The 14,340-nt window shown below is 41.5% G+C and overlaps 1 protein-coding gene across 10 annotated transcripts in view; it reads left to right on the top strand.

The window, feature by feature from the left end:
• Positions 1 to 14,340, top strand: part of HACD1 (3-hydroxyacyl-CoA dehydratase 1) — a 36,197-nt gene that overhangs the window by 8,027 nt on the left and 13,830 nt on the right. For 6 of the 10 annotated variants that reach the window (XM_053260843.1, XM_053260846.1, XM_053260839.1 and 3 more), the window contains exons 2-5: positions 2,877 to 2,994; positions 6,769 to 6,787; positions 6,869 to 6,957; positions 13,285 to 13,406. In XM_053260843.1, coding sequence (XP_053116818.1) covers positions 2,877 to 2,994; positions 6,769 to 6,787; positions 6,869 to 6,957; positions 13,285 to 13,406 — 348 coding nt within the window. Of the gene's footprint in view, positions 1 to 2,876; positions 2,995 to 6,768; positions 6,788 to 6,868; positions 6,958 to 7,057; positions 8,373 to 13,284; positions 13,492 to 14,340 lie in introns of those variants that run through there. The other 4 variants (XM_053260840.1, XM_053260844.1, XM_053260842.1 and 1 more) reach the window with 4 other exon arrangements.

Raw genomic sequence — 14,340 nt, 5'->3', positions numbered from 1 at the left:
CCTCCAGCCTCAGAGGCAAGATGCTTCTAACCAGTTGCAGGGGAGCAACAGCAGGAGAGAGGGCATGTCCTCACCTCTTTCCTGTGGGCTTCTCAGAGGCATATGGTGGGTCACTGTGGGAAACAGGATGTTGAACTAGATAGGCCTTGGGCCTCATCCAGTAGGGCTGTTCTTATATTCTTATGATGGGTTTGAGGTAGTGGTTTCTAAATGTTTTGCAAGGGAACTCACCTGTAGAATTTTCTTTACCGTATTTTCTACCTGCCTGAAATGAAAGTGTTGAATGATAGATTTGCATGACCATGCTTTTTGTGGTATGATTAGTATCAACCTCAGTTATTTTATCAGCCATTGCTCATAATTAGCACTTTAAAAATACTTCTCAATAATGAATGATTTCTTTTAGTTGTGTCATTCAGGCATATATGGAGGCATACACTATCAACAAACATATAGCACAACAGAGGATATAAGTGTTTAGTAGGAACAGGATGTTGAAATCTGCAGTCAGGCTAGTACAATAGATACAACATAAAATCCATATGATCAGTTTATTAGGAAATCAGGTCAGTTGGAATTCAAAACATAAAACAAAAAATGTAGTTTCAAATCTGGCTACATTATTTGGTGATATAAAGGGACATGTATGCTCTAATTAAGTAGCTTCTAAAAGATGTTCAGGCCATGTCAAAGTGCCAAGTATAGCACCAGTGAGTTGCATGTTCTCTAAGCTGAGGAGTAGCTAGACCAGGCCATGAATTCTTTATATGTATATTAGGAAGAATGAAGAGAAAATAAATATTCTCTTTCCCCCCTCTTTAATAAACTGAACCTCAGCATTGTGCAAAGAGTATTCACCCACCCCTGGTCATGTGAACCAATCAACATCTTCCAAGTGAGAGAGAGCGTGCTAGAGGCAGGGATTGTTGGAAGCCAATCAGAGATGTTTTTCATATTTCATTTTATTCCCGTTCTAATAGATGTTGATTTGACATGTTGATTTGCCTAGATTTTTCTCATTTGCAAAAAAATTGTATAATTTTTTTCTCAGAAAATTTTACCATGCAAATTTTCATAATGCACTAAATAGATTGTGATCTAATTTGGCATGATATTTGACCCATATATTTAGTTTTTAAAACACCACCATATTAATTTCCCATGCTGTATCTCCATTTTTCAAGTAGTTGAACTGAATTGATTAGTTAGTAGTCAATCAAGTAGTTGATTGATGGTGGAGGGGGACCTAGTAAAGAAACTTAATGTGCTTTAATTGTTTATGTGGAAAAAATATTCTTATTACATTTCCTAGGGATAGTCACCTGAAAAACACTAATTACAGCTTTGAAATAGCAACATTTGCCTAATATTACATTGGCATCCCTTCATTGTTACTACAGGCAAACCTCGCCATTCATGAATCTAACATCCACGGTCTCGTGTATCCATGGTTGGGTAATTGACACTCAACCTCAGCATACATGGTGGAGAGGAGATTCACAAAGGGCTAATGTCACTTATCTGTGGGTTTAGGATGGCCGGATATGACCTCCGAGGTCATTTCTGGCCACCATTTTGTGAAAAGGAGTCATTTTGTGGCTCATTTGGTAAAAAACATTTCTAAACCATTTTTGTGTGTGGGAAATGCCAAATTTTGGACTTTTGGGAGGCCATTACTGGACACCTGGAGACCCGTGGAGCACAATATAGCACTTGTTTAACTTTTTTTTTGTTTTTTGGCTGTTTTTGGGGCCCTTCTTTTCCATCAGTTTTGGAGCCTCCAGGGACCTAACCCCACCCCCGCCCCCAAGTCCCATTGACTCAGTGACTCTGTATTCGCGGTTCTGTTATCCATGGTTGTAGCAGAGAACAGAATCCCCATGGAAATATGCATGAACTTTAGCTTGACAGTTTTTCTATACTGAGTTTTGCCCCTTTGAAATGGAAGCTAGTAATGTAAAACAGGCCATTATAAGTGGCATTCATCACAGCTTCTCCAACAATTTATTAGAATGACATCGAGTAACCCGTAAAGACTGATAATATGGATTTTCTTATCAGACAAGCAGAAAAAGATTTCCACTGCTTTGAATTGATAAAATAATGGTCAGTAGCAAGGCTGAGCAAACTTGAGCCTCACATGAGCTGGCAGCCTCAGATGACTGAGAAATTACTTCAAAGCAAGCTTCATGTGCTGTTGTGCTAATATGACTGAATGATTATAGATCTTAGAAAGTACAATTCCATATATATTATAATTCGAGCTGTTACACTGAAGGTTTGTTTGCAGGGGCAGGGTTTTTTTGGAAGCTAACTCTGATCACATCCTGGGTGAAGTAGATGCTGGCTGGGGAGCCACTTTCAGGTTTGGTTGCAGGAATGCAAGGTACTTGTGTAATGAGGAATATGAATCCTCTTGAACAGACCTCATGGGAACATTTGGTTTGGGGAGGGCTCCAGCCCACTGCTTGAAAGGGAGCCATTCAAAGTCTTGTACAGTCCTTGATCAGATGCAGATTGGCTACCCTGGCTGGAAGGGTCTTAGTTTCAAATGGAGTATTAGCAGCAAGTAGTATTAAAGAGAATATTCATCTGACAAGTTGCTCTGATTTATTTAGCAAGCGGCTCTGCAGAGCAAAGCTAATCTTTTGACATTCCCCTCCCTGCATATTCCATGGACACATTAAAGATTCCAGTCCTGCTACAGATAGTTTGTTGATGAGCCCACAGATTTATGTAAAAGCAATGCTAATTGTAGAAATTCTAGCTTTTTAAAAATATCAGTGTATACAGTTGGCGTGAAATGTGTGAGAAAATAATTCACCAAACAAACGGAGTGCCATGTGTTCTAAGAATGTTGTTTTCCCTCTGTCTAGGTGGCTGGTATTGGCCATTGCCATGGCACGGTTTTACATGGACAAAGGAACACACAAAGGCTTATACAAAAGCATTCAAAAGACACTTAAATTTTTCCAGACTTTTGCTTTGCTTGAGGTAAGTTTTTAGGTGACGTATGTTTTTGGCCTGGACAAATGTTTTATTACTATTAAGAATATTTATATACAGTGTTGCTTTTCAGCAAAAACAAACAAACAAAAAAGTTCTCAAATTTTTTCATAGAAAAAGCAATAAGATGGTTCCCTGTCCCCAAAGCATTCACAGTCTAAAAGCAAATACAAGGTAGACTCCAGCAACTGCCACTGGAGAGATGCTGTGCTGGGGTTGAACAGGGACAGTTGCTCTTCCCCTGCAAAATGTAAGAGCATCACCACTTTAAATGGTGCCCCTCTGCCCAGTTAGCAGGGAGAATGTGGTATGCCATCTACATGTGTATGGCACTTTAGGAAGAATGAGAGGACAGGACCCTGTCCTGGGAAGCTCCCAATCTAGATATCAACACAAGGGAAATGGGGGGGACGGGGACACATGGTATTAGATGTCAGTAGGGGGAGAATATGTTAATGTTCCAGTTACATGTACTTACACTTTGTTAAAGAAGGGAAATATGAATAAAACATTTTGTCAAAGGCATCACAGAAAAGGTGGGTTTAAGAAGGTATATGGTTAATAACTTTAAACAAAGGCTAAGAGAGAAAGCCCCCAAAACATAGTCTGTTGTCAAGATAGGCCTGTAGCTCAGTGGCAGAGCATCTGCTTTGCATGCATAAGCATGTCAGTCCCAGGCATCTCCAGGAAGGGCTGGGAAAGACTCCTGCCTGAAACCTTGGAAAGTCACTGCCAGTCTGTGTTGACAGTTCTGAGCTGGATGGACCAGTGGCTTGACTTGGTATAAGGCAGATCTGACTTGGTATAAGATAATATACATTCCCAGATTTTTCTCTCAAGAGAGTTCCAGCCAAAGAGGAAGAGACCTGAGACTGGTTCTCACAAGTTGGCAGCCTGAACTGGCTGTGTCTGGAATGCAGAAGGCCGCTGCTGAGTTTACAGCCAGGAGCTGCTCCACATGGGGGCTGTACATGCAACTAACATGATATGCATGACAGTGATGGTCCTTCTCCTGAGCCATCATGTTCATACAAATTGTAGTTACCATATGTATAGCCCACATGGAAGTTCTGGTTTGTACAGTCAGCACTTCAGCTAAAAGCCTCAGGGCTGTGAATTTGGTAGCAGCCTTGGAGAGGAGAGCTGGTCTTGTGGTAGCAAGCATGATTTTTCCCCTTAGCTAAGCAGGGTCCACTCTGGTTGCATATGAATGGGAGACTTGATGTGTGAGCACTGTAAGATATTCCCCTTAGGGGATGGAGCCGCTCCGGGAAGAGCATCTAGGTTCCAAGTTCCCTCCCTGGCATGTCCAAGATGGGGCTGAGAGAGGTTCCTGCCTTCAACCTTGGAGAAGCCACTGCCAGTCTGTGAAGACAATACTGAGCTAGATAGACCAATGGTCTGACCCAGTATATGGCAGCTTCCTGTGTTCCTCTTGAATGCTCTTGAGGCATTTGCATGGGTGGCTACCAGCTAGTATGAAGCAGCCTATACAGATTTATTCTTAACAAAGTATTTTGCTAACTTGATGTTAAAGGTAAAGTGTCCCCTCAAGTCGATTTAGACTCCTGGCGCCCACAGAGCGCTGTGGTTTTCATGTATTATACTTACGAGAGTGAGAGAGAGTGCACATGTGTGAGCAAACCTGCTTTATCATACATCTTGGAAATTATGTTGGGATGGCAACAGATTTGGAACGCTTCATAAAGGGGCTTATGTTTGCAAACGACCAGTCCTCTGTTCTTTGTGCTTGTCCTTCTATCCATCATGAAACTTCCCATTCTCTGCTCCATATAGTTCACTATATGGAGCCACAGCTGTTTCTGGGTCTGTTGCCCTAATGGTTTTGTGTTCTCAGTTCTATGTATACGTGTGGCCAGTTCATGCTCACCTACAGTGGCATGGGGGCCACTTCTTGGAGAAGGTTTGTATGAAAAAGCCATGTGATTGGGTCCAATTTCATGATCTGACCCTCACCCCCCATGTAAATATTGCCTAGCTTGGGATGGGGGTAATTAAGATAAAGCACACCGAGCTTTGATAATTGTCTACAACACTTGTAAACAAAGTACATCCTAACGTTTGCATCCTTTCCATTTCAAACTAGCTCCAGCCCTTTTAACCTCCCTCGGCCCTCTTGGAGCCTAGATGGTGGTGATTGTTGGGAATCCAAATAGATTCACGTGTGGCCCAACAGCCATCTACTGGTGGCTCCCATGTTCAATGTTCATATCACTGTACCGTTGTTTTAAGAGGTGTTGATTAGCTGATGGCTGGAGTAGGCCTGTCTGACTACACACATGTAGCAGCAGCAGTTTGCAGCTGTCAAAATAGTCGAAAATGAATAACAGAACCCTTCATATAATTCAGCAACACTCTTAAGGGATCTTTTGTAATCCTTTTATTCCATGGTCTGCTCTGTATCTCACAGGGTTGTATGGAAATAGTTGATGTGGAGATAATCCATAATTTATTAACAAGAAGACAATCCATTATTTATTAACAGCATGTTCAGCCATTGCATCAGAAAAAGCATCTCCCCGTCTATTATCAGATTGGATTATGATCATTAGAGTCTGAGATGTTGGCAGAGATAATAAAATTAACATATAGCTCAAGAAAATAATTTGGCTAATACATACTACAGAAATCGTCATTATTCATAACATATTAGAATTATACATCTGATAAAATATATTCACAATCCTATTTTAATTTATTTGAAAGGTGTACTGAATAATGCATTAATTGAATTGATTTAAATATGTAATGTGAAATCTTTTTCTATACTTTATACACCTTTTATTTATTTATATACATACATACCTATAATTAAACACAATCTGGGGTTGTAAAATGTTCGGTTATTCATTCTGTGTGTGTAATTAAACACACACTAAATGAATAACAGAACATTTTACAGTCCCAGATATTGCAACTGCTGGTAATTCTGCTATTAATATCAGTGGAATCAAGACAGAGATTGCTTTTAGCTACTAGGTACCTGTAACCGGTGATGCTGATTATATTCTAAGCCTCATGGTCTGCAGCTGGGAGGAGGGAAAGATGGATAGCTGCTTTTCCTTACCCACCCCAATACTGTTATTTTTGAAGCACATAACTGTGTAATAGCCACCTAATGGCGCAATGGGGAAGTAACTTGCCTAGGAAGCAAGAGGTTGCTGGTTCGAATCCCTGCTGGTATGTTTCCCAGACTATGGGAAACACCTATATCAGGCAGCAGTGACATAGGAAGATGCTGAAAGGCATCATCTCATACTGCTCAGGAGATGGCAATGGTAAACTCCTCCGGTATTCTACGAAGAAAACTACATGGCTCTGTGGTTGCCAGGAGTCGACACCAACTTAATAGCACAACTTTACCTTTACCACTCTCTCTATCATAGTCGCACATCCAGATTTTTCAGGAAGACACATTTTCTGTGTTCATCGCTCCATAATTGTTATGCTTCTTGTGGAGCTTGAGTGTTCTGTATAAATTCTGTCTTGGAGCATGTAAACATTAATGTTAAAATTAAAATTTAACTAAAAATTAAAGGAACTGTTTTCATGTTGGTGTATGTGTACCATTGAACATAGTCAGGTCTTTTTGTTTTTGGTACCCATAAAAGAAACCCATGAAAGACATACACAGACTAAGAAAGTTAAGAATAGCAATATCTTTATTTTATGCTAACTTAAAACAGTTTTGGATACATGACTCTTAATGCTCCTTATTTCTTTTTTTTTTTAACCTTACAGATAGTCCACTGTGCAGTTGGTGAGTCTTTGTTTCAGTTTCTCAATTAACTAAGCAAAATCCTGCCCTATGGGACAAAGATGACCTGTTTCTCTCTTTAAGGAGTAGTGCACACCTCTGTGCTTGTGACTGGGGTCCAAGTGAGTTCCAGAATCTTCATGGTGTGGTTTATTACACACAGTATAAAGCAGGTAAGTGTCAGGAAACGTTTGTGTCTCTGCTTTACAAGGAGAGGCCCTTTGTGGCCTCAGTAGGAAAGCATGTTTTGGTGGCATCATGTTCTTTCAAAAGGCAGCATCAGCCCATCTTCATCAAGTCCCAGAGGCTCCCTCCAGGAACTCCCAGAGGACTGAAGATGTCTGTAACAGTGCACAGCTCTGCAAGCAGAATTTAATAGGATTCTCATTTGCATCTGCCTTACACATGGGAGACAAGGACTTAAAGGCCATTGGAGATGGATATCTGAGCTGAGCTGGCTTGTTGCCTGGTCTGCTCTGTCTATGAAACAAGATCAAAGGCTGACACATCTCTTCGTCAACCTAGTCACCCATTCCTGTTTTGGAGAGGACTTAAAATTAGCACATGGTGAATGGACTAAGTGGAAATGAGCATTAAGCTGAATGCATGTGAATTGACTTTCACATAGGTGCCCTCCTAGTTTGTGTGTTGATTTCATTCTTTTTTAAAGTATGTGTGAGTACCATGTCATTGCAATAGTTATAAATTCCCCTACCTTTTCAAAGGACAAGCACATTTTCAAACTCTCGAGAAAGTATCCGAGTAGCAAAGGTTATTGAGGTGTATGTTGCATTGGACACAATCATTTGGATTTGAACAGAAGCATGTGCTTTGGCAAGTTAAATGACTTAACCAGATGGCAGGGAAATTTCTTTGCAATATTCATAGAAATTGTTCTGTGGATACTAGACATGAGTGAGCCCAACAATAGTATTAAGAAAACTGATGCAAACTACAGCAAAAAGTCTTATTAGCCTTATTGAGAAATACAAGATATTAGGTGGAAAACATGGAAGATTCTTTCATGTAGCAGTAATTAGCTAATACATAAGAAACATAAGTGACTTGTAGAACTATGTTCTGAAACAGTTAAAATAAATCTATAAACTTTTAAGGTTGTCAATGACTATTGCCTGAAGGTTTGCCAGGATGCATTGTCAGGTATTTGTGTGTCATACATTGGATTTCCTTAAGCTTTTGAGCTCTGGAAACTGGGAGTGGACAGAGAATTGATTGCTGTGTATATTTCTGCAGTCTGCCAGTAACAGCAGTTAGTTTGACCTGCTGTATCGTGCTTCTGTAAAATCAGGATTTTGGAAGATCAGGGGGTTTGCTTTAACAGCCACTATACAGTCAAAGTTTTTTTTAATCTTGTTGACTTAAGTGGTAAAGGTCACCATGTGTTTAACTCTCTCCCAATGAAAATCAATGGTACAGTACTTAAATTTAAAAAGCTAAGCTTAACTTTGTCAGGATTATGCCCAGTCTATATTACAGTACTGTAATATTATACTGTTCTCTGTATTATAGTTCTCCATATAATTTCCTGTAACTGAGAGTGAAGAAAATTATTGTATTTTGAAGTGAACTTTATTTTGACAATCTTGATGTTTAAGGCCTGAATGAACCCTAGAGCTCATGCACATGACCTCGCCAGGGAGGGTGGGATGTGTGGATGGCAGGAACTCGCCTGCCTTCCCCAGCAGACGAGTGGCCTCCATCCTCCCCTCTGTCCTGCTGCGTGCCCACATGAGCGGTGGCACAGCAAAGGGAAATGTGGGAGCGGGAGGACTTCCCACATCCCAAGGTGCCCCAGGGCACAAGCGCAACAGCTGGGTTAGGCTGTATGTGTGAATATCCTTCTAAGGCTTGTGTTCCCCGATGTTTGATGGGTGGAACCAAGCCTAAAACTGAGCCATTTTTAAAAAGGGCCGAGACATTAAACTGACTCACCAGCAGGTGGCACATGCCCATCTGCTTATGTGGAATAATATTCAGCAACTGCCTCCTTTTTAAACACACTTGCTGACAGAACCATTGTCTTTTGATGTTGTCTCTTCTGAGCAAACTTGAATGTAGTACCATCAACGTTGTTTTTTTAAGTGCATACTAACAGTAGGGTAAGTTGTTGAATCAAACTCTTTTCAGTATTATTAGAAATACTCTGTTTAGGTTCTTCATCCAAATTGAAAAACACAGCAGTGGTAAGAGAGGAGATGGGACTGTTTTCATGCTGTCATTGGCAGGCTGTAACTAGGATCATGCAAATATGGAGTGAGATATGTGGGGATGGGAATGCGAAGAGTTGAAAAGCAAGAGCTTGAGGTGTAGGAAACAAATCCTAAGCTTTTTCCTAGCATAACGGGCTTATTCGGATCCAGCTAAAAAGGTCACAAAGTAAGTTTGGAGCTCATCAAATTTCAGCAGGCAAAAGATCCCCACCAAAAGAAAATAAGGTAAGGGGGGGAATGTTGGTAGTGATAGAAAAAACCCCTAAATCTGCAATTTGTAATAGGGATGTGCACAGAACTGGGTGGGGGTGGTTTGAAGGCAGGGGGGTCAGACTTTAAGGTCAGGGAAAGGTGCACTTACCCCTCCCTCCACTTCCCCCTCGCCGGTGCTCGGTTTTAGTAAAGTCCTTTGGGGCGGCAGCAGACCTTCCTGCTGTCCCATCCCCTCTTCGGTCAGAAGTGGCTGGAAGTACCTGGCATGCGTCTGCGCACTGGGGGGGTGTGCGCACACGTTGTGTGCATGTCAGGTGGGCTCATGCGCGAGCACAATGTGCACACGCACCAGGAACGTCCGGCCACTTCCAGCCGAAGAGGAGACGGGACGGCAGGGAGGTATGCTTCCACCCCGAAGGACTTTACAAAAACCGAGCACCGGTGGGGGAAAGCGGAGGGAAGGGTAAGTAAGTTCACTCTCCCCTGCTCTTAAAGTCCAACACCCCCCACCCCAACTTCAAACCTCCCAGTGTTTGAACCTGTTCAGAGGCCCATAAAAGGACCTCCTAACAGGTTCATGCACATTCCTAATTTATAATAACCTTAAAATGGGATAGGGGAGGTGTTATGCAAACTTAATTAGGTGCAAAACATTTTCTCAGGCTGCACCAAAAACTGCTTTCCTCATTTTGAAAATAAAGCCAACAGTTACTCTGTTCTGCCTCTAGCAATCGTCAGAATATGCGAGTCCCCTGTAAGGCAGCAAAAGTTGCTTTCTCGTTTTATTTTTTAAAATATTTTTAATTAAATAAATGTTTACATCACAAAAAGCAAAACAACCAAAATCATTATGTAAATATTCATAGACAATCAATACCAGCAGAAAATCACAAAAAAATAATAATGCTGAACAGCAGGGGGGGAAATACACAACTCTCTAAGAAAGAGCAAATGTACACAGTTCTGGATTCATTTTTCCCCCTCCACCTCCAAAAGGTTGCTTTTTCTCACAAGGGTCCTGTATCTTTTCCTCTGCAGTTGGGAAAGCAGCTGAGAGGGCAATTTTGATTGAAAAAATGATTCATGGGGAAATTGTTAAGCACTCCCTCCATGCATAACTGCTTCAATCAAATTCATAGCTCCCCGCGGCAGCATTTCAGTTTGTTCTTTTTAAAAAGTTGGGACACAGCTTGTGTGTCTCCTGCGTCTTGTCTAGTTTGTTTTTCTCCCTTTTAAAGTTTACCTTCCCATTCATGAGGGCTAAAACCTTGCTCTTGCTCTAATAAGGGTTCGATTTCTCATTAATGAAGGGGATGCTATGCTCCCTACTCTGACTGTGCAGTAAAATAGTATGTCTGCATATGTGTGAGTTGTGTTGATTATTTAGTGCTTGGAAGTGCTAGGAGCTGTTCAAGTCAAGATAAGGCTCTATTTTTCATTATATTCCACTATAGTGCATCAAACTAAAGGCCTGCTCTTATGATATTTCACCGCATGGTGACTGCAGGGGAAAGTTTTATTCTTTGGCGCCTGTCTTATTGCATCCATATACACAGCACTGATAGGGATTAATTTTCAGTTAATGTAAGGAAGCACTGTGTTATGTACAAAACAATGCTAGTACAAACCGTTTACTCCACAGCGGCCTCCTCGATGAACGCTATAATAGCTTAGGCTGGACTTGGAAGGGCAAGGGAAGCTCTAGAAGGAAGGATAGCTGTCTGCTTGTTTCTAGTACTGCTACAAATATTTATATACTGCCTTTCAACAAAAGTGTTCAAAGCAGTTTAATAGGAACAACAACAAGAAGAAGATAGGTCTTAATCACAAAAGGGCTCAAGAAACAAAAAGTAGATACAGTGGTCCCTTGACTTACGAACTACTCAACATCCGAAGTTTTCGACTTACGAACGACAAAAATGACCGGAAGTCATTGCCGGTTTAGATGCGGCTTCCTCGACTTATGAATTTTTAGATGCGGTTTCCTCGATTTAAGAATGTTTCCAGACCTCCGTGGGTGCGCTTTTCGACTTACGAAAATGCGTTTGGAACGGATTAACTTCGTAAGTCGAGGGACCACTGTACCAGCAACGTCCACTGAAGGGGTGCTGGGCTGGGGTTGGATAGGGACAGTTGCCCTCCCCCTGCTAAATATAAGAGAACCGTCACTTTGAAAGGTGCCTCTTAAAGCAGGAGCAGAGTTGTGTGCTGAGAAAGAACAAGAATTTTAAACCCTGCAAGTGTTAAGAAAATTCTGCATTGAAGTCTAAAGGGACCATGGCCCTCTAGCTGCTGCAAATCACAGTGAGTGAAGCTGTTCCCACGATCAGTAGAAGGCGGGCTAAGGGAGCCTAGCCTGCTTTCTATTGATCGTGGGAACCACCAGGTGAGCCCGGTGGTTCCAAGGCGTCTAGCCCACCTCATTCCCCCTCCCTTTAAATGAGGTTAACGGAGCAAACGCTCTGTTAACCTCTTTTTTTTTTTTTGCTTGTGTGCCGCCGCAACATGTGGCGACACACAAGTAGACCCTAATTGGGAGGCTGCCGCCAGGCTCCTGGCCTCGGGGGGTCTCTCCAGAATGCCCCACATGCTTGTGCGGGGCATCCTGGAACTTCTGGGGGCCAGGTGGCCCCTGATCCCCACAGCCTCCAGCAGCTCCATGTTGGAGCCAGCAGTCCTGTGGGTGGTCAATCTGGCTGCCCAGGGCTTGGAGGCTGCTCGTCTGTGGGGAGAGCAGGCTAAGCCCGCTCTCCCCGCAGACCCGCCAGAAGCTCTTCTCAATGATCGTGAGAAGAGTTTCGATGTTTGAAACATGTTTGCCTTTTATATGTTCTTTAGCTTTTCTAGGCTGCCCTTTCTTAAGAATTTTAGGTGGGTAAATCGTTTAAAATAGAAAGCCGTGTATACAAATCTGTTTTTAAAAACCCCAAACACAACAAACTTAAATCCAAATCTGATTTTCAGAAGTTGGCACCTTGCACTAAACCCTGACCTAAATATTCCTGAGATGTCCGCTGTGTCTAAAAACATGGATTTGGATTTTGTCACGGTACAAAATCTGTACATGTAACAAAATGTGTGTTGCTTTAAGTTTATTTCACAGACATCCCTGGAGCTTTTATTAGTCTTCAGGCATGGAAGTCTATCACAAAATTCTTCCCATTTTAATGAAAAGAGAATTACTTGTCTGTAATTCCTGTTCTCAGATAAATAGATAGATAAATAAATAGATCCCCACCCACCTCTTTCTTTGCCGTGTTAGAAATTAGTTTGCTGTTGCTTGTTTGACCTGATGTCTTGAAGTCATTGTAGATATATTCTATCCACTGAGGCGGTTTAATGACTCCGATAACATGCTGCAGATGAGCATTCCCATCTGCCGGTGGTAGATCCTTGCACCACACTGCACACGTCATCAAGAGGTCTGACCCTGCTCCTGGCTAAATAATCCTCATGCAACTCTAGCCACTCCAGCCAAATTCCTGCTATCAGGTGACCTTTATATCCTGTAGCCTCCTTTTGGTTACACAGAACAAAGTGAACCAAGGCACTTAAATGTATGTAGGACAAGGAGAAGCCACAAGGACTTGTTCTACAAAGTGGCATAATGAAAATGAAGTCTGATTACAAGTGCTTTGTGAAAAGATGAAGGCAGAGAGAGGACATGCAAGTGAAATATTGTACCTCTTAGAAGTGGGCATATTTTGCCAATTATGTAAATGGTACCATTACATCCATGAGTTCCTGAGAGAGAATTGCTCCCAAAGCAATTAGACAAAATAAGAACTACTGTTTGGGAAGCTAACTGAAATGGTTGCTGGGAGGAGAAAAGAATCAATCAACTTTTGCAAACAGTTCTGCATGAATATGTGAATTTGCTACTTTAATAGCTCTTTATTCATTGTTAACTTTGATGTGAGTGTCTCATGTAAAACCTTAGTGAATGCACATGCATTCTTAAAATATTTGTTCTGATGTATTGTCTTGAAAGGGTCTACTCGAACTTTTATTGCAATTTAAGGATGCGGAAAATGTTGGTTCTTTATACTTCTACAGATCCAGAATGAGGACAGCGTTGTACTTTTTCTGGTCGTATGGACTGTGACAGAGATTACTCGATATTCCTTCTACACATTCAATATGCTCAACCACTTGCCATACTTCATAAAATGGGCCAGGTGGAGAATGCCTTGCAGTTTAGTTTCTCATTGTTCTGTGCACGCTAATTTCATGCATGCTGAACTAGCACAAAGGCAACCCACAGTGAGTGTGGCTGATAGTGTGATTTTATTTTAAAACAGCATATTGTAGTTTGTATGGTTAGAGATGTTTTAAACCTAGAATTTGCTGGATATTCCTGCTAACCCATTTGTGTGTGTGCGCGCGCGCCATTAATATTTCTGGAAATTATTTGTGTGCCTTTCAAAAACTGCATATTGAATAAAGTAGGAAAGGTGCTCATTTACAGGATGTTGATTTACTTGAGTAATGTGTCATTGTTAGGATGCACTGTGGGGGGACAGATCTCTTCATAAACTGAAATGCAATATCCTGTAAATGCAATATCTGTGAGAAGCTTTCTCTTACATCCATTTGGAGCCATAATTCTACTGCGCTTTGGTGTATTGGTGGACCAGGTAACAAATACATCAGATGAGAGCAGGTGTAGCTTCGTGGCTAAAGTCTTTTTCTGACATTATGTTGTAAGACTGTGCAGATGACTGTGTACTCGTTGTACATGTCTTGTGAATGATTGTATCTGTGTTCATCAAAAGTGGATCTGGGTGCAGGCCCCCTCAAATGCAGGGTACAGATAGGAAGTCTACTGCTGTAGCTATACAGCAGTATATAACCCCTGCTAACTGGGCAAAGAGGCACCTTTTACTGTGGTGATTCTCTTTTTTTAGCAGGGGGAGAGTAACTGGCCCTATCCACCCCCAGCACAGTACCCCTCCAGTGACTGTTGCTGGTGTCTATCTTATGTTTCATTTTAGAATGTGAGCCCTTTGGGGAAAGGGAGCCATCTTATTTATTTATTATTTCTCTGTGTAAACCGCCCTGAGCTATTTTTTGGAAGGGTGGTATAGAAATAGAAATAAATAAATAAATAAA

The sequence above is a fragment of the Hemicordylus capensis genome, chromosome 6 (genome assembly GCF_027244095.1).
Source record: "Hemicordylus capensis ecotype Gifberg chromosome 6, rHemCap1.1.pri, whole genome shotgun sequence".
In the NCBI taxonomy this organism is placed as follows: Eukaryota; Metazoa; Chordata; class Lepidosauria; order Squamata; family Cordylidae; genus Hemicordylus; species Hemicordylus capensis.
Note: the sequence above shows the minus strand (reverse complement) of the source record. Positions and strands in the feature narration are given on the sequence as shown.